The sequence below is a fragment of the Anomaloglossus baeobatrachus genome, chromosome 5 (genome assembly GCF_048569485.1).
Source record: "Anomaloglossus baeobatrachus isolate aAnoBae1 chromosome 5, aAnoBae1.hap1, whole genome shotgun sequence".
Lineage (NCBI taxonomy): Eukaryota > Metazoa > Chordata > Amphibia > Anura > Aromobatidae > Anomaloglossus > Anomaloglossus baeobatrachus.
In genome coordinates, this window is record NC_134357.1 from 558,029,916 (window position 1) to 558,050,502 (window position 20,587).

Genomic DNA, 20,587 nt, shown 5'->3' on the forward strand with positions numbered 1-20,587 from the left:
CTTCGCTGCCATGTGAATTATCTGATGTGTAACAAGACTTGATCTCTGTGCAAAACATTTCCCACATTCTGAACACGAAAATGGCTTCTCCCCTGTGTGAGATCTCTGATGTATCATAAAATGTGATTTACGTGCAAAACATTTCCCACATTCTAAACATAAAAATGGCTTCTCCCCAGTGTAAGTTCTCTGGTAAATAAAAGGCTCTGAAGAAAATATTTTCTCCCCTGTGTGAATTTTTTGATGGATTTTTTCATATTCTGAAGCTGAGAATGGCTTCTTTGCTGTAAAAGCACTTCTATTTTGAATGCCTGTTTTTTTACTTTTATTTTTTTTAACAGTCTGTGACAAATCAGAAAGTAGGACCTGTTTAAAAGAATCATATGATAGATCTTTGCTATGAAGGGATGATGGTATATCTGAAGTAATGGCATTCATTTCAGTTATATCTTGTGCGATGTCAAGGTCATCTGATTTAAAAATTGAAGATGTCAGTTGTCCCTCTGATTTCCTTGTACATTCATCTGCCAAGAATAAAAATTATTTTTAATAACACATACAAATTTAAGGGTATTATTTATGAAATATCAAAAAAATTGCAAATTATTGTCACAGGGAATCAGGATAACAGAAGGAAGAGGGACCTCAAAGCTGACTCTCAATCTAGGGAACCTACGCTGTCCCTTATCCCAGAGGTAAGCTTAATGGTAGCTAGGTCTTGGCTGCAAGCACGACCCTAAAGGGTGCTTTTCATGCTGCGACTTCGCTACCGATATATCGTCGGGGTCACGTCGTTAGTGACGCACATCCGGCGTCGGTAGCGACATCGCAATGTGTGACACCAAGGAGCGACGATCAACAATTGAAAAATCGTTAAAAAACGGTGATTGTTGCTCCTTTCCTTAATATCGTTGCTGCCACAGGTACGATGTTGTTCGTCGCTCCTGCGGCACCACACATCGCTGTGTGTGACACCGCAGGAACGACAAACATCTCCTTACCTGCGTCCACCGGCAATGCGGAAGGAAGGTGGGCGGGATATTCCGCCCGCTCATCTCCGCCCCTCCACTTCTATTGGCCGGCCGCTTAGTGACGCCGCAGTGACGTTGCTATGACGCCAAACGCACCTCCCTCTTGGGCGAGGGATTGTTTGGCGGTCACAGCGACGTCGCTGACAAGGTATGTAGCACCAACGACGGGGGCAGGTGCTATCGTGCTTGACATCGCTAGCAATCTGTAAAGCCCCCTTATCTCCTGTTTAAGTCTTGATCTTATACCCCATCTCCCCCAACCCAGGAGAGGGCCAGGACCAAAGAAGCAAACCCCACAAATAACACAGAGGGGCAAAGAACCAAAACTCATGCACCCTGCAACCAGAGACGAGGGAGAGACAATACGAACCCAGGACGAAATAAAACACAGGGAGGAAATAAACTAACAACAGGGATATTTCCACACCACTCAGGAAAGCACATGACAAATCACCAACCTTTAGCTCACTACAATAAGGACCGATATCACAGGAGCAACATTAAGCTATATTCCGCAACAAGCAACTGGATCCAAATTAAAGAGTGAAGGCAGCTGTGAATGGTCATTAGCAGACTGAGCTCCTAACAACAGTTCACAAGCCAGCAGGAATTAACTCCTGCTGGACTGTAGAGCAGTGAAACAAAACACAGCCAATGCCCGAGTAAGGCTGTACAATATGTCTATATGTTGCGGTATCCCTATTTGTTTTAAGAGCATCCAAATGCAATGTATGAACACTTATAATTTTTTTTATATTCATGGTAAATTCCAGATCTTTTTTAAATAACTACAAAATAAATCAACCTAAAATTACAACTGAGATAAAAGTACAATGTGTCACGGAAAAAAAAAAAAATCCCCAACAGTGGGATCAGATTAAGCATTACAAAGTTGTTATTACGTAAAGTGACATGTTAGATTGGAGAAATGGGGCCTGGATAGGAGAAGAAAACTGGCTGCAGTGGAAAGAGGTTAAATAAGAGCTTCTGGGGGGCGTGTCCTGGACATGGAGGAGTGAGGACGCTCGTAGCCGGAGCTCCTGGGCCCAAAATCTTACATACTCTCCCCCTCCGGCTGCACGCCGACACAATGCCCCCAAAGAAGCGACCACCTACAGCATCGGATCCGGCACCTGACAGACGACCCTCTGGAGGCCTGGCAAGGTTTCTCTCCTCATCAGCAGCGGCTCCTCTCAACGCGAGCACAGGCAAGATGGCGACGGCTGGAGCTGGGAGCGTGGTGGAGGGAAAGTCCCCGCAAGCGGCGCGGCTGCAGCGCCAGTTAAGTGAAGGGGAGAAGGGGGAGGAGGTGGCTGGAAGCAATGCCGCTCATAGAGGGAGCCCTGCCACTTCTAGATCAGCGGGGCCCCCACAGAGAAAAGAGGGGGAGCAGACCCCGGGAGGCACCCTCGTAATGGAGCCGCAGGCCACTTCCAGGCCCCTTAGTGCCCCCAGCCTGAGGGTCGGTGACTCTGGGAACCTGGATGCCCCCTCTGACATGTTGGACACTCAGACCCTGAGGGAGCTCATTGCAGCCCTCCCCAGCAAAAAGGATTTGGATGAGGTGGCCTCCAGAATAGAACAGGCCCAGCTGGCAGCACTGTCCTCAGTGAGGGAGGAGATGGGGGTTCTGGAGGACAGGATCACGGCCACTGAGCAGGTCCAGGGATCAATGGAGGGCAGGCTGGAGCGTCTGGAGAAAGGCTGGGAAGCTTCTACCTTACGTATCAGAGACATGGCCCTGCTTCTGGACGACCAAGAAAACAGAAGCAGGAGAAACAATGTCCGACTGAAAGGCATTCCAGAGGACTGGTCACCTGAACTCCTACGCTCCAACGTTCTGGCTATCTTTAATATTGTCACAGGCAGACCTCCTGACGCGACCTACCTCTTCGACAGGATCCACAGGGTGGCCCGCCCGAACACCAGGGCATCCTCCAACACCAGAGACGTTCTTTGCCGTCTCCACTATTATGGAGATAAGGAGCGGATTCTCCAAGGGGCATGGGCTCATGGCCCAATGGAGATGGATGGTGCACTTGTGTCGTTGTTTCCAGATGTCTCCAGTCGCACCCTATATATGAGGAGGCTGCTTCAGCCGCTCTTACTCTGAATCAAAGAGGCGCCACCTACCGCTGGGGACACCCCTTCCATCTTATAGCCCGCAAAGGGACTGCCGTCTATTTTCTGAGGAGACCCTCAGATCTATCGGGTCTGTTTACATTCCTGGGGATCGACGAGATGTCTGTCCCGGACTGGCTTGCCTGGGACCCCCCGACCCCTGTGAGGCGGAGGGAGAGGGGCGGGGGGGTGGCCCTTCCTCCTCGTCGGATGAGCGGGGCTGATCCCGCTTGATCATAGAGCCCCTTGGTACCTATACAGTATTGTATGTCGACATGTGCACAATGTCTACTTTCTAGGTGCTGTAGGGTTCAAAGTTGAAGGTCGTTTCTCTTATATGTCATTATCTTCGTGTTGTGTGCGGCCGGGGGGGGGGGGGGGAACTTTTCCTGGCGCCAGTTGGAGCTCCGGGATGTAAAGTCCGGTCTTTCTATAGCTGGGCGCGGACTTTGGCCCCTCCGGGACTCCATACTCGTACCCGCTCTCCTATTTTCCTTGTGGACCCGCGGCTGGTCCCAGGTCTGCGAGCTCTGTGTGAGCTTCTATACCCTGTGTGCTTCTCTCTCCTTCTTTCTTTTTTCTTTCTCTTCTCTCTTTTTCCCTAGTCTCGGCTGTACTTCTGCTTCTCTCCATCCCCTGACTCCCCGTTAGTTCACGCTTCTCCCTCTAGCAGGGCGGACTCACTCTCTCCCCTTCTACCTCCTCCTTAAACCCTTGCTCACTCTCCTTCATCCAAATCTACTCCTCCTTCCCCCCATCCCCCCCCTTTTTTTTTTTTTTCCTTCTTCTCTTCTTTGTCCTCCCTTTTTTCCCCCCAGGGGCTAAGGTCAGACAGTGATGAAAAAGACGTGCTCTGAGTTACGCATCGGCTTATTAAATGTGAGGGGACTGCATGATCCCGGGAAGCGCTCAATTCTCCTGAACCTCCTGTGGAGGAGCCGCATACAAGTTGCTTTCCTGCAGGAGACTCACTACAGCCTAGAGAAACCATATAAGCTCTCGGACAACAGGTACCCGGTTGTGTTTCATTCCCCCTCTCCTGACCCCAGATCCAGGGGAACCAGTATACTAATAGCAGGTTCACTGCAATGGGAGACACTGGAGTCAAGGACTGAGGGGGAGGGGAGACTTCTACTGGTGAAGGGGCGCATCGCCTCCCAATTATACACATTTGCGGCCATATACCTGCCAAACACAGGACAATGCACAACGTTCTTACGCTTTCTTGACATAATAGATGACTTTGCTGAAGGCACTTTAGTGATAGGAGGGGACTTCAATTTCACTCTAGACCCTAAAATAGACAACTCTGGGGGAGTTTCTTGACTACCACAAAGGGCAACACAACGTATCAAATGAGGGCTGCTTGAATTTCAGCTGATAGACACTTGGAGGCTCCTCCATCCTTCAGACAAGGACTATTCATTCTACTCTGCAGTTCACGATAGTTACTCCCGCCTCGACCACCTCTTCGTCCGCCACAGGGACCTCCACGCCCTGCTGGCAGCGACAATTGAAAGCATTCATTTCTCTGACCATGCGTTGATTACGATCTCTCTTGCCTTGGACTATCCCGTCGACAGACAGTGCCAATAGACTTTGAACAACTCACTACTAAATGATCCGACAGTCATGGATGAGATCCAATCGGCTTTGTCGGAATATTTTGGGCAAAATGCAGCTGGGGAGGTGTCACCCAACATGGTATGGGAAGCTCACAAATGTGTCACGCGGGGGCTTTTTATCAAGCATGGTTCGCGTCTGAAAAAAGCGCGGGCGGCGGAGGTGGCTGCTCTTCTTTCCGAAATTCACCAACTAGAGGTCATGCATAAGAGATCCTGTGACCCTGGGTCCAGATCTCGTCTGACCCAAAAGCGGGAAGAGCTGCGCACCCTATTGACTCACAAGGCAAAGAGTGCCATGGTTAAATGCAGGAGACATTTCTATGAGTTCGGAAATAAGAGTGGCAGAACCTTGGCCAGGGCGCTACGTTTACAAAGAACGCGGGGTTATGTCCAGCGGGTCCAAAATCCGGATGGGAGGCTAGTGACTTTGCCCAGGGATATCGCCACGGCCTTTGGTAACTTCTATGCTTCCCTTTACTCCATTGATGGAGATAAAACCAATTCTGCCCGAGCAGACTTACGCCTGCGGATCAGGAAATATATTAATAATTCAGGAATGCAAGGGCTCCGAGCGGAGGATGCAGAAGGCCTGGAGAGACCCATCACAGAACTAGAATTGCTCGAGGCTATCAAAAACTCCCCAACGGGTAAGGCCCCGGGCCCCGACGGCCTTCCCCTAGCCTATTATAAAAAGTTGGGATCAACGTTAAATACCCCCTTTCTTCAGGCCTTTAATAACGTTGCAACAAGCGGCTTGTCCCCCATCTCTAGAGACACTCTGTCGGCTACCATAGTGGTCATCCCGAAAGAGGGTAAGGACCCTTCTCAGTGCGCGAGTTACCGACCCATCTCCCTGTTAAATACGGACTTAAAGCTCTTTGCGAAGATCCTGGCGGACAGGCTCTCACCTCTGATGGGAGGCCTTATTCACCCGGACCAGGTTGGGTTTCTGGGAGGGAGAGAGGCCAGGGACAACACGACCAAAGCGCTAAACCTAATTCATAAAACCCGTCTGGAGAAGCAGCCGCTGATGCTCCTCTCCACAGACGCCGAAAAGGCCTTCGATCGTGTTAACTGGGTTTTCATGACGGAGGCCTTGAGAGCGATTGGGTTAGGCAGGTCTATGTTGAACTGGATTGGCTCTCTCTACAGTGGTCCTACCGCAGCAGTCAGGGTGAACGGTCTTCTTTCCGACAGGTTCCCGATTAATAATGGGACCAGGCAGGGATGCCCCCTGTCTCCTTTAATATTTGTTTTGACCCTGGAGCCCCTTCTGTGTCATATTAGAAGAAACCGCGACATTACTGGCCCTCTCACTGAGGTTCACAAATTCAAAATTGCAGCCTACGCAGATGATCTCCTTTTTTTCCTCACGAACCCCTTGGTCTCCCTGCCCAACCTGCTCCGGGAATTCGAGACTTATTCCTGCCTATCCAATTTTAAAATAAATATGACCAAGTCTGAAGCTCTGAACGTGAACCTGCCTCCGGGTACGGTTACTTCACTCCAATCATCTTTTAGCTTTAAATGGGCCTCTTGTTCTCTTGGGTACCTGGGGGTTCGGTTGGCGGCTGACACTAACTCGCTATTCAAATTGAACTTTCTTCCCCTCCTTGGGACCATCAGAGAGGATTGCACGAGATGGGCGAAAGGCTGGTTCACTTGGTTTGGTAGATGTGACATCTTTAAAATGAATGTCCTCCCTCGCATCCTTTACCTTCTCCAGGCTCTTCCGATACGGATTCCCAGCTCCTTTTTTAAGGAGCTGGCTGCTCTACAAACCAAGTTCATCTGGGACAACAAGCCAGCTCGAATCTCCCGCTCCTTACTGTGTAGACCCAAGAGGAGGGGGGGATGGGAATCCCAGACCTGAAGGTATACTGCTGGGCTTCACATATGGTCAGAGTTATCGACTGGTGTCGCCACGCCAAGACGAAGCCCTGGGTGGCATTGGAACAAAGTTTCTCTGCGATTAGTCTTACCGCAGCCCCTTGGATATCGAGCCCTCTTCCCGCTAGTCTGAGACACCATCCCACAATTGGCGCCACCCTGGAGTGCTGTTCCCTGAGACAGGTCCGCAGATTACTACTTCCAGTCCCCTCTCCTCTCTCACCCATAATTGGCTCCCCAGATTTTTATCCGAGTCTGACGGATCCTGTCTTTCGTCGCTGGATAGAGGGGGGGCGCTTTCAGGCATGTCACCTAATAACTGACGGGGGCTGGCCCTCACTCGGGGCACTTACAGAATGCGAGACCCCGAGACAGTTGGGAGCTTGGAGGTCCATGCAACTCAGACACTACATCAGCTCCCTCCCTGACCACTTGCTATATACAGCTAGCCCCACGGAGTTTGAGGCGCTGTGTACCCTGGAGGGAGTGCTTCGGCACTCTCTGTCCCTGGTGTACAGGTTGCTGACGGACCCTGGCGACCTCCCCCCCCCCACATTTCTCGCACACTGGGAACAAGACCTGGGCCTCTCCTTGACAGATACGCAAAGGAACAAAATTTTGACGCTTGCCCATAAGACCTCAATAAGCTCCAGACTCCAGGAATCCAATTACAAACTCCTGTCGAGGTGGTATAGGGTCCCAACCAGGGTACACAAGATGTTTCCTGGCATAGACCCTTGCTGTTGGAGATGTGGGACGGCTGAGGGGGACTTTGTGCACATATTCTGGTCGTGTCCGGCCCTCCGAGGGTTCTGGAGCGGAGTGGGGGAGGTGATCAAATACGTGACTGGAACAACGCAGACCCTGGGTCCGGAGTTGTTCCTTCTTCAACTGACTGAGATGTCCGTCTCTGCATACAAACAGTCGCTTCTGCACTTTCTAGTGATGGCGGCCAGGTCATGCATCCCCTTGAAGTGGAAGTCGGACGCCCCCCCTACTCTGTCCCTCTGGGCCTCCAGGGTCAATGAGCTTCTACAGATGGAGGACTTGACCTCCTCCCTGCATGATCGGTATGAGCGCTTTCGCGGGACCTGGCTTCCCTGGTTGCAATTTAAGTCTTCTAGTGAGTACGACCTCCTGCTGCGTGATGCGTAGGATGAGCGTACCCCCTCTGTCGCTGGCCCTTCCCCCTGGCAAACCCACCCCCTCAAACTAAAAGGGGGGTTGTTGGGGTTTTTTTTTTTTTTTTCTCTCTCTCCCCTCCCCTCCCCATACTCTCTCCCCTCCTTCTCCCCTTCTCTCACCTTATCCCCCTTTTTCTCTTTCCTTTTAATCTCTCTTCCTCCTTTCCCACCTTCCTTCTGCTCTGCCTTATCCCTTTCCCTTTCCACTCTTCCTCTATATTCCCCCCTTTTCTTTTTTCTCAGCTGGTGCGAACCCTTCATTGCTCAGAATTGTCTGAGTCATCTTTAGGCACTCTTGCCTCCTTTTCGGTACTTCCCTTCTTGTCTATGACAAAAATTGAAAAAGAACGGACCCGTTTGTTAATTTGTGGGGTTGGCACAGTTGTAAGTGATTTTGTATTGAGATGTATTCTCCCAAACTATGTTGAACTGTTTTTGTCTGTTATGTCAACTGACCGCTTTATGGTTTGCAAGAGTCTGTTGTATAAATAAAGAATTTAAAAAAAAAAATAAGAGCTTCTGTCGTCATTCACTGCCGTATTCACTCTGTAGGTTGCGCTGGTGATAGAGAAGTCAGTGCCAGAAACTCTGGAAAGCGCAGGCTCTGCCCATCCACTAAGGTTAGAGTGGCTGAGATCTGTAGTATTTCACAGTCTGACAGAGTGGATGTGTGTGCTGTCCAGCTGTAGTCATCAGCTCCTACTGTCAATCTACTAGAAAGAACCACACCCTACTAAAGCCTTCAGCTTTCTTCTGGAAGCTGCTAGATATAACTTGTGCTTCCCTGGTTAGGTCTTGTTACTCCCCTGCTCTGCATTTGTTTTCCTGTTTGACCTTGGTCTGTTTTCTGACGATTCTCCTGCCTGTCAATTTGTTACCATACCGTCATCTTGGTTTTGACCCAGCTCCTCAACTATGCTAATGTTTCCTGATTTTGCCCTTTTCGTCACTGACAGCTTTGACCCAGCTTGGCAACTATTCCTGTCTCTGCACCGCAGCCCATCCATAGTCAGCAATCTTCTGGAGCCAGTTGTAAATCCAGATCCCTGTATAGGAGTTAAAGAGTGTCAGGTAGTGATGGGCAGACCCGGACTGTAAAAGTCCAGATCCACGCGGGTTCAAAAGTACCCAGCTGTCGGGCCCGGAGTTCTCTGGGAACTCTGGGTATTGATCCGGATCCAACAAACTTGGGTAATAAAAAAAAAAAGTAAAGCAAGCCCATCATACTTACCGAATCTCTGGCACGCCTGTAACTGCTTCCAGGGCTACTCATTCTACTTCCATGGCCACTCATTAGCTTCATACATATGCACTGCTTTCCCCGCCCACCGGCAGTCCTGGCATCTGTGATTGGTTGCAGTCAGACAGTGCATCCACCTTGAGTAACAGCCTGTCTGACTGTTTGCGCTCATAGACCCTGTCTGCATGTCTATCATACTGTAAAAATAAATAAATAAAAAAATTGGCATAGGGTCCCCCCCATATTATGATACCCAGCACATATAAAACATATGGCTACAGACTGCAGTCCCCAGCCATGTGCTTATCTTGGCTGTGTATCAAAATAAGCAGAATCGCATGCAGTTTTTGTGTTTTTTTTTTTAATTATTTAAATAAATACATTTTAAAAAAACAGCATGCAGTCCCCCAAATTGTGATACCCAGCCATGATAAAGCCGACAGCTGAGGGCTGGTATTCTCAGGCTGGGGAGACCCATGCTTTTAGGGTCCCCACCAAGCCTAAAAATAACAGCCTGCAGCTGCCCAGGATTGTCACGTCCATTAGAGACGACAATCCCTGAACTTTACCCGACTCTTCCCGATTGCCCTAGTATAGTGGCATTGGGGTAATAAAGGGGTTAATGGAAGCCTACAGCTGCCACTAAGCCCTAGATTAGTAATGGGAGGTGCCTATGAAACCCCCCATTACTAATCTGTTTATTTCTTTTCACTTCAACATTGAAAAAAATAGTTTATTTGAAATAAAAGACAAAAAGGCACTCTTTCACCCCTTTATAATCCCCAAAACACGCAGTTCCGACGTAATTCAAGCGAACTCCCATGACGATTCTAGCTCCTTTACATTTGAAGTAACAGCACGCAGGTATATTAGAAAACATGACGGCACACTGTTGGCTTCAGGGAAAGACTGATGACTGATGAGTAGTGACGTCACTCAAGTTATCTGAGGTCACAGCTGGAGTTTCCCACGATCCTCCACCTGTGACTGCAGGAAACACGCCCTCAGGTAACTTCATTAAACTCCTTGACTTCATCAGCTGTAAAGAAGCTAATGAGTGGCCCCGGAAGTAACTCTACATCCTCAAAAGAGACTCGGTAAGTATAACACACCTGCTCCAATCCCTCTATCCCTTCTACCACCGTTTTTAAGCTCCGGATTCTGGTCCCCATAGACTTATATAGGAACTGGCATCCGGCCAGATATACAGAATCAATTCCGGGTCTTTTTTTTTTTTTTTAACCAGGATAAAAAGAAGTCCGCCCATCACTAGTGTCATGGTTTCTCGGGATTCTTTGAAGAGGAGTGGCTTGTTCCCAGTCTGTACGAGAGAGACATTTTATGTGTGCGACCTCAGACAGATGTCACAGAAGTTCACGCTTGGCCAAGGTTTAAAATTATTAATATCATTTCCTCCTATAATAATAATTTTTCATCATTTGCAGCTCAGACGTTCTAGGGAACATATCCCTTTAATGCATTATTTATTAACAAGTCAAATCTGTAAAGACAATTAGTTTGCTATAAAATCATTTGATTAATCAAGTTTCAGAAGTGAGTAAATTCTTGGAATCAGATCTTGGATTTCACTTCAACAATGAGAAATAATTATAAATTCTGTTAATTTGCCTCTCTAGGTCACATAAGAGGTCGGACATATTAAATATTCTAAATGTCCCATGTGTAAATCAGAGGCTGCAGAACTATTACACATGTATTGTGACTGCCTGGAAAGTAGAGAATTTCACTTTTGTAATGACCCGATCAGCACATTCAGCAGGAGAGATGAGCAAAACTGTTCGGTAAAGGTTTGCCAATTTCAAATTCGGTACGAGCCTGACCTTGTTCAATCGGGCTCGGCATCCCCAAGCACTTTCCTTCAAAAGTCGGTAAGGTTCGTTTGATGCCCCCAAACACTGACCACGTTTCCAAAAATGCTTTTTTAATAGCATTTTATGCTTTTATATAAGATTGTAGTGCTGTCTGATATGATGATGTGTAAAATCAGTGTAGGAGGTAGGGACTGCGGACCGGGAGAAGACCTTTGGCGCACTGCGCCATTTTTTTTTCCCTTAACTTTATCTGTGGATGTTGCTGCGGCCGATCACGGCGCAGAAAACATCCACAAGGTTCAGACAGAACGGCTTCTGTGATTGGCTGCCTAAGTCACATGTCCGTGTGCAGACATGTTGCGTCTACGCCATTTTGTGAATGTGAAACGTTAGGGAAGGTGCTGCGGCTGAGGCTGCTAGAAAGTGAGCTTAGTTAGGGGTTTAATGCTTGGTAGTTAAGATAGGAGAGCGATACTTTAGAATAGGGACGAGCAGTGTAGGGAAAGGTGTGTGTGCAAGAAATCAGAACAATTCATGATCGAAATAGGGATTGGTACTTGTAGTGCCTGCTAAAGAGTTGCCAGTGAGGCATGTAAATTGGTATTGCTACATATTGCTGCCTGCTCAAAAGGTATGCAAACATATTTATATGTATTGCTAGTTAGCAGTGCCTGGTCTAAAAAGTTGCTAGGGAAGTATCTAAAAAGTGTTTCTTGCCAATTTTAATTGCCTGCTGAAAATTCTGCAAATACATTTATAGGTATAGGTAGTTAGCCATGCGTGGCCTAAAAAGTTGCTAGGGAAGTATCTAAAAAGTGGTTCTTGGCAATTTTAATTGCCTGCTTAAAATTCTGCAAACACATTTAAAGATATTGTTCCTTATTAGTGTCTGGCCTAAAAAAAGAGGCTAAGGAAGTATCTGAAAAGTGTTTCTTTGCAGCTTTAATTGCCTGCTCAAAATTACGCTGTGAAATACATGTATAGGTATTAGTGGTGCCTACTGAAAATTCGCTATTGAACAAGCTAAAAAGGTCTTCTTGTCACTTTTCCGTGTCTACTCCAAATTACGCAGTGAACCGCATTTGTAGGTAGTGGTACTTTTTAGTGCCTTCACGATACTGCTAATTCAGGCAGGAAATAAGTAATTTATCTTTTGCGTTAGGTGTCTGACAGGTGTGAGAGTAGGGTTACGAAACCTCTGTTTGAAATGGGAAGGGTACATTAACCATGAGTGGTAAATCACGACGAGTTTGTCGTGGAATAGGGAATAGGCGGGGTGTTGGAGGTGTACGTGTGGGAAGTTCTGTTAGTCAAAGGTCTAGTGAGCAAACACCAGCTGATACTATCCCAAGAGACATGAGAACAACTTCTGTTACTGGACAACCTAATACACTATATTAGTTTGGCAGCCGTACATTGCTTCAACTTCGAAATGAGGATGATAAACAGCAGGTGCTACAGTGGTTGGCAAGCTCTTCATAAAGTGGCCTCTCCTTCACTTCCTTCACCTCAACATCACACAGAGTTCATTCCCCAGAGGTGCCACCTCAATTACATTACAATTGTTTGCGCCAGCGTCAGAAATCTGCAACCGACAAACTGACTGTCGGGAACCACACATGGGTGAGTCTGCAGAGCTGTTCATACATTCTATCCCATGAGCATCAGAGGTCTGTCCAAAGATTACCAGACTCAAGAGGAGGAAAGCATCTGCACCGATGGCCAAAATTTTTGTCAGTTGGATCCTAACCCGGACGAAGTAGGATCCCAGCAGGATCCCGACCCTCATCAACTGACATTAACGCCTGGGTTTGGAGGTGATGATGATGATGATGAGACTCAGATATCTGAGGCGCACACTTACTGTGATATCAGGTCAGGAAGAGGAGGAGGGGGACAACATAGAGCATGACGAAGTTGTCACGAAGTTGTTCACTTGGCGTGAACCCAGAGGCACGCAGACGAGTAGATTAGCAGATGACGAAGAGGAGGAAGGCAAGGACATTACGGTGGTGATTCCCACGCAAACATGTAGTGATGCAAACATGAGAAGATCTGCCTCCTCAGCCACAACTCTGGCTGTGGCCAGCATTTCACAGGAAGGGTTGACTAGCCTGGACCTTTTTTGAGACCGTAAAAGATGACCCAACTTCCGTTATCTGCCAATGTTCTAAATAACAACTGAGTAGACATAAAAATTCAAATAAATTGACTACTACATGCATGAACCGGCAAATGCACAACCAACATGCATTACAGTGGGACTCTCACTGCACTAAAATGCAGATTAACGGCCTACCCAAGCACCGGCTGCCAAATCAATATAGTCTGCTGCTTCTTCCTCCTACTGCATCCCCAGCGAAACTATTCTAACACCGATCTCCGACCGCAGAACAATCTCTTGTGTACCCACTACAATGGGGGTGAGTGACGGCCCATCAAGTGTTATGGAAGTGACCGTACCTGATGGTTTTTATTCATGTGAGACACCGAGCACACCACGTTTCTCAATCATGCATTACATCTCCCACTACACCTCCCTCCCAGTCCACCGCTCAGTTGTGTACACCTTACATCTCTCAGCACAGCAGCCAGCCCTCGGTCCCACAGCTTTAGTGACATAAAAAACCATTTCCTCCCACACATGGCAAAGCGAATGCTTGAATTTCACTATATCGAAACTGTTGGCCACATAAATGCTGCCTTTCTGCCTGGTAGATACAGAAGGTTTCTGAAACCTGATGACCGTCGCAGTCCCCCAGTACCAGTTGTTCAGTCACCATTACTTTTCTAATAAAGCTGTGCCTGCGCTACACCATCATGTTGCAGCCAAGATTACCTTTTCCTTAGAAAACCGTATCCCAGGGTGCATTTTACCACTGACACCTGGCAAGCATGGCCAGGGGCGTTACATCTCACTGACTGGGCACTGGGTTACTCTGGCGGCTGCGAGGGCAGGCAGAGAAGGGGCTGATTTTGAAGACTTGAAATCCAACGCCTTTGGGACAAACTTCTGGCTCTACCACTTCCTCTTCTGCTTCCTCCACCTCCTCTAGGGCTTCCACCTATGCCCTCAACCTCTCCCTCAATTTAATACGCGTTCCAAGAATGCAGAGAGAATCCCCCCACCTTTGTACAGCTCAGCCAGGGCTCAATGCAATCAGGTAGTGCTGAAATCAATCTGTATCGGAGAACACAGTCACACAGCTGCAGAGTTCTGGACTGCAATCAATGGCTGTATCTACTGAACCTGAAGCCAGGGAAGGCCGTGTGTGATAATGGTGCAAACGTGTTAGCCGGCCTATGCCTGGGCAACATCCCACATGTGCCTTGCATGGCTTATGTCCTGAACCTGGTTGTACAAAAATTTATATCCCACTATCTTGAGCTGAATGCGCTGCTGCAGAAGGCACGGTCGGTGTGTGCTCACTTCTGAAGTTTGCACCCCGCAGCTCATCAACTTGCAGCCTACCTGTTAACTGGCTGATATGTGATGTGTCGACATGGTAGAATTCCACTCTGCACATGTTGCAGCGACTGTGGCAGCAGCAGCAAGCCCTGGTGCGCTATACCATGAAGCATAGCCTGGGACAATGCAGTACAGATATGGGGCAAATCACGATTGGGGAGTAGGCACAGATGAAGGACCTCTGCACCCTTTTGCACAGTTTTGAAATGGCTACAAAGATGGTTAGCACTGATGATGCCACCATCAGCATCACTATTCTGTCCATTTACATGTTGGAGCACAATTTGAATAGTCTACGGGAAGAGGTGGGGGTCCCAGAGGAAGAGAAGGAAGGAGAGGCGGATGAGGAAAGGATACGATTTCCTGTAGGGTCTGGACAGTCATCGCACAGGCAGGTATCACGGGTGGTAGAGTCAATCGATCAAGGCGGGCTCATGGTAACAGACAAAGTGGTAGTGAAGATGCAGGAGCCGAGGAAAAAATGGAGGAGAGTTGATAGGTGCAGAAAACTTAAGAGATGAAGAAGATATTGATCCCTTCTCTTTTGTCCGTGGTTGGTGGGAGGGGACGAAAGATGCAAACTTGAGCATTACCCCGCCACAAACACAACATGGATTTCGACCACATGGAAGCATCCAACATGAGCACCTTCTTACTTCACTATTTGCAGCATGATGCCCGTATCGTTAATATTAGAAATAGTGCTGACTACTGGGTTGCCAGTCTGTTAGATCCACGGAACAAGTGTCAATTTTAGCTTCCACCCCTGGAAAGGGACGTGCGGATGCTGGTGTATCGAAATAAGCTTGTAGACCATCTTAACAGTAGTTTTCCACAAGACAACAGTGAGGCACACAGCATGAATCGCAGTTCTAGAATTCCAATTATTGGAACGTCGCGTAGTCAACACAGAAACAGAGCTCAACATCGATGCCATAAGGGTGATGGGGCCCTTTTGCATTTTGGTCTTGAAAAATGGATAAGTGGCATGAGCTCGCCAATCACGCCTTGGAAGTTTTAGCCTGCCCAGCAGTCAGTGTTCTCTCAGAACGTGTCTTAAGTGCATCCGGCTGTCCCCTGAAAGCGTAGACCGTCTAAAGTTCATAACGGAACGAATGAATGTCCAGTGACTTTGCCACCCCAGTCCCAAACTGTGCAGACTAGACAATGGTGTACTATCAGGCTTCTGTGAGTAAGAGGCCTACACCTGTCCGTTATGTATCTCATAATTTTTAAAATTTAAATGCCAGGCCATATCCCGTGTGTTGCATGGACCATACCTCCCTGCTTTTTTAAGGCCCTATGGGGAGGGAGGCAATAGATGCTGCTGTACTGCTGTCTGCCTGAAAGGATTTTAAATGTCGAGACTGCAAGATAGGTCTCCAAGTTGTGTCTTGTGGTTAGTGCCAGTCTTCTGGGACCAAGAAGTCTACGCGTGTGTGTCATCTTGCTGTCTATGGTGAAGATGGAAAGGCTGGTTCAGGCCTTGTTCCTGGTCCGGTCCCACGTTGGGCAATTTTTATTGTGTGTCAATTGTTGCCAAGTTTTCTATTGCCTGACCTTAATTTTTGGAAATGTAGAGGCTAAAAGTAGGGTCTCCAAGTTGACTTTAGTACAGTATCTAGTGCCAGTCTAATGGGAGCAAGAGGCCTACACTGTTCCCGCTAGCATGTCTTCATTTTTAAAATTCAAATGCCGGGCCACAGCCTGTGTGTTGCATGGACCATACCTCCCTGTTTTGTTAATGCCCTATGGGGAGTTGGGCAATTGATGCTAGTGTACTGCTGTCTACCAGAAAGGATTTGGAATGTCTAGACTTCAAAATGGGTCTCAAAGTTGTGTCCTGTGGGTAGTGCCAGTTTTCTGGGAGGAACAGGCCTACACCTGCCACTAAGGCATGTTTTCATTTTTAAAATTCAAACGCTGGGCCACAGCCTGTGTGTTGCATGGACCGTACCTCTCACTTCTTTTAATGCCCTATGGGGAGGGGGCAATTGATGCTAATGTACTGCTGTCTGACTGAAAGGATTTAGAATGTCAAAACTACTAGATAGGGTTCATCAAAGTTGTCTCTTGTCTGTACTGGCAGGGGTATGGATGCACCAGGCCTACACCTGTCTTTCATCCACCTACCTCTATGTTTCTTATGTCAATCATCTAGGAAGCTAATGGCTATGCCAAAACAGTGGTGCTGCACTGTAAAACATATTTTTGCTGTTTTGGAAGCTTTTTGACCCCCCCTAAAGGTGTTTTCTCTACCTTAAATTTGGCCTCCCACTAAATTCAATGATTTTCGAAAAAAGGGTTGATAAAGGTTCGACAAACACACCATTTGTTTGGTTGGGCTCAGTGAGCTGAACCTTAAGGGGTACTTTGCACGCTGCGACATCACAGGCCGATGCTGCGATGCCGAGCGCGATAGTCCCCGCCCCCGTCGCAGCAGCGATATCCTTGTGATAGCTGCCGTAGCGAACATTATCGCTACGGCAGCTTCACATGGACTCACCTGCCCTGCGACCGTCGCTCTGGCCGGCGACCCGCCCCCTTAACAAGGTGCGGCGTCACTGCGACGTCACGCGGCAGGCGGCCAATCGGAGCGGAGGGGCGGAGATGAGTGGGATGTAAACATCCCGCCCACCTCCTTCCTTCCGCATATCCTACGGAAGCTGCAGTGACGCCGGTAGGAGATGTTCCTCGCTCCTGCGGCTTCACACACAGCGATGTGTGCTGCCACAGGAGCGAGGAACAACATCGGACTGTCGCGTCAGCGTAATTATGGATTACGCCGACTCTGCAACGATGATACGATTACGACGCTTTTGCGCTCGTTAATCGTATCATCGAGCCTTTACACACTACGATGTCGCATGCGATGCCGGAAGTGCGTCATTTTCAATTTGACCCCACCGACATCGCACCTGCGATATTTTAGTGTGCAAAGCCTGCCTAAGAGGTTTGCTCATCTCTCTACGGCAGCACAGTAGGGAGAGAAGGTAGATTTATCAATAACATACCAAGATTCTAGGAAGTCAGCATCATTACCCTCCACTTTCTATTAGGGGTCCACCATACCAATTTGATTTATCTTTCCATAATTTTTTAAGTTGTCTGCACATTCTACATACTCTGTCATTTGGCTTTGCAGATTAGAGATCTGGGCAGCTAATGGTCAACGTCTTCTAATATCGGGATAAAGTGAATCCTACCACTAAGATCTGGCTGAAAAAGATCTCACTCTAAAACAAGGGCATCTAATGCCAAAAATAATGGGGATAGTGTTGGGTGGAGGAGCATGTGGTGGTCTAGCAGCAGAATGGTGACCATTTGATGTGGCCGGACTACAACCCTGATAAAGCAACCACAGCCGGTGCCTGAGAAGAATCTGTGACTTCTCTGCATTTAGTGGTCACTACTCACCTGGGCGGTTATCTGTAGGAATCTCCTCTTTACTCCGCTCATCACCCCTCACATATGTCTCTGTAGTATTAATATGGGTCAGATCTTCCCCCTGAAACAAATATTGTAAAAGTCACAGACAGATGGAGAAGTCCCATCTATGATCAGCTCTAATCCTGCCATCTCCACCGCTCTCATTACACAAGTATAACACATATAATACTGGAGGATAAAACAAGACTGAGCACAAGACCTTCACAGCCGTCTACACATCATAGGGAGATTTCATGGCACCTTCTCTCCATCTACCTGATGATCCTGAGGAACATCGGGCTCTTCTTGTTTACAGTCCTGTGGGAGAAGAGGACGGGGACATCTCTCTGGTGTTGTCCTCTTACTGGATAGAACTGGAGGAGACACATACAGGGACTGAATTCATTCCTTACATACAGATAGGCCGTGTGTATTTAGTCCTGTCTATTACCTGGTGATGTGAGGAGCTGGGGATCCTCCATCATGACGTCCTTGTACAGATCTTTGTGTCCTTCTAAATACTCCCACTCCTCCATGGAGAAATAGACGGTGACGTCCTGACACCTTATAGGAACCTGACACATACAATGATACCGTCACCCCCCGATCCCTTCATAGCGTTACTGTATAATGTCCCAGCATTCCCAGCAGTGTCACCTCTCCAGTCAGCAGCTCAATCATCTTGTAGGTGAGTTCTAGGATCTTCTGGTCATTGATGTCCTCATGTATCGGGGGGTGAGGTGGAGGCCCCGTGATTGGGCTCAGGGGTCTTCCCCATCCCTCAGACACAGGGGCCTGACAGCGCTCACTAGAGGTCTTCTTCACTACTGTGTAATCCTGGTTATGGAGAGACACAGTAAGAAATCTTACTACAGACATTTCCAGAGTCCTCACCTCTCCAGATCTGTCCATCTGTTATTCCCATACAGTCATATGAAAAAGTTTGGGCACCCCTATTAATATTAACCTTTTTTCTTTATAACAATTTGGGTTTTTGCAACAGCTATTTCAGTTTCATATATCTAATAACTGATGGACTGAGTAATATTTATGGATTGAAATGAGGGTTATTGTACTAACAGAAAATGTGCAATCCGCATTTAAACAAAATTTGACCGGTACAAAACTATGGGCACCCTTATCAATTTCTTGATTTGAACACTCCTAACTACTTTTTACTGACTTACTAAACCACTAAATTGGTTTTGTAACCTCATTGAGCTTTGAACTTCATAGGCAGGTGTATCCAATCATGAGAAAAGGTATTTAAGGTGGCCACTTGCAAGTAGTTCTCCTATTTGAATCTCCTATGAAGAGTGGCATCATGGGCTCCTCAAAACAACTCTCAAATGATCTGAAAACAAAGATTATTCAGCATAGTTGTTCAGGGGAAGGTACAAAAAGTTGTCTCAGAGATTTAAACTGTCAGTTTCCACTGTGAGGAACATAGTAACTTAGGAAATGGAAGAACACAGGTACAGTTCTTGTTAAGCCCAGAAGTGGCAGGCCAAGAAAAATATCAGAAAGGCAGAGAAGAAGAATGGTGAGAACAGTCAAGGACAATCCACAGACCACCTCCAAAGACCTACAGCATCATCTTGCTGCAGATGGTGTCAATGTGCATCGGTCAACAATACAGCGCACGTTGCACAAGGAGAAGCTGTATGGGAGAGTGATGCGAAAGAAGCCGTTTCTGCAAGCACGCCACAAACAGAGTCGCCTGAGGTATGCAAAAGCACATTTGGACAAGCCAGTTACATTTTGGAAGAAGGTCCTGTGGACTGATGAAACAAAGATTGAGTTGTTTGGTCATACAAAAAGGCGTTATGCATGGAGGAAAAAAACACGGCATTCCAAGAAAAGCACTTGCTACCCACAGTAAAATTTGGTGGAGATTCCATCATGCTTTGGGGCTGTGTGGCCAATGCCGGCACCGGGAATCTTGTTAAAGTTGAGGGTCGCATGGATTCAACTCAGTATCAGCAGATTCTTGACAATAATGTGCAGGAATCAGTGACGAAGTTGAAGTTACGCAGGGGATGGATATTTCAGGAAGACAATGATCCAAAACACCGCTCCAAATCTACTCAGGCATTCATGCAGAGGAACAATTACAATGTTCTGGAATGGCCATCCAAGTTCCCAGACCTGAATATCATTGAAAATCTGTGGGATGATTTGAAGCGTGCTGTCCATGCTCGGCGACCATCAAACTTAACTGAACTGGAATTGTTTTGTAAACAGGAATGGTCAAATATACCTTCATCCAGGATCCAGGAACTCATTAAAAGCTACAGGAAGCGACTAGAGGCTGTGATTTTTGCAAAAGGAGGATCTACAAAATATTAATGTCACTTTTATGTTGAGGTGCCCATACTTTTGCAATAGTCAAATTTTGTTTAAATATGGATTGCACATTTTCTGTTAGCACAATAAACCTCATTTCAATCCAGAAATATTACTCAGTCCATCAGTTATTAGATATATGAAACTGAAATAGCTGTTGCAAAAACCCAAATTGTTATAAAGAAAAAAGGTTAACATTAATAGGGGTGCCAAACTTTTTCATATGACTGTAGATAAGAATGATGTAATGTGACGTCATCAGAATCTCTCACCTCTCCAGTAAGCCGGAAGAGGATCTCTAGGGTGAGGTGTAATATCCTCTCCGCCATCTTGTCCCTGTCCATATCCATCCTTCACGGGGCAATCAGGAGAATTCTCTTCTATAGAGCGACTGTTCTCCCCCAGCATCTAATGTGTATG

At 47.3% G+C, this 20,587-nt stretch overlaps 1 protein-coding gene across 1 annotated transcript in view; it reads right to left on the minus strand.

The window, feature by feature from the left end:
• The window catches only part of LOC142312349 (uncharacterized), a 229,460-nt gene that overhangs the window by 188,945 nt on the left and 19,928 nt on the right, over positions 1–20,587 (minus strand). The window contains exons 6-7 of the mRNA XM_075351287.1: positions 18,098–18,195; positions 17,810–17,900 (exon numbers count right to left, since the gene is read on the minus strand). Coding sequence (XP_075207402.1) covers positions 17,810–17,900; positions 18,098–18,195 — 189 coding nt within the window. The remainder of the gene's footprint in view (positions 1–17,809; positions 17,901–18,097; positions 18,196–20,587) is intronic.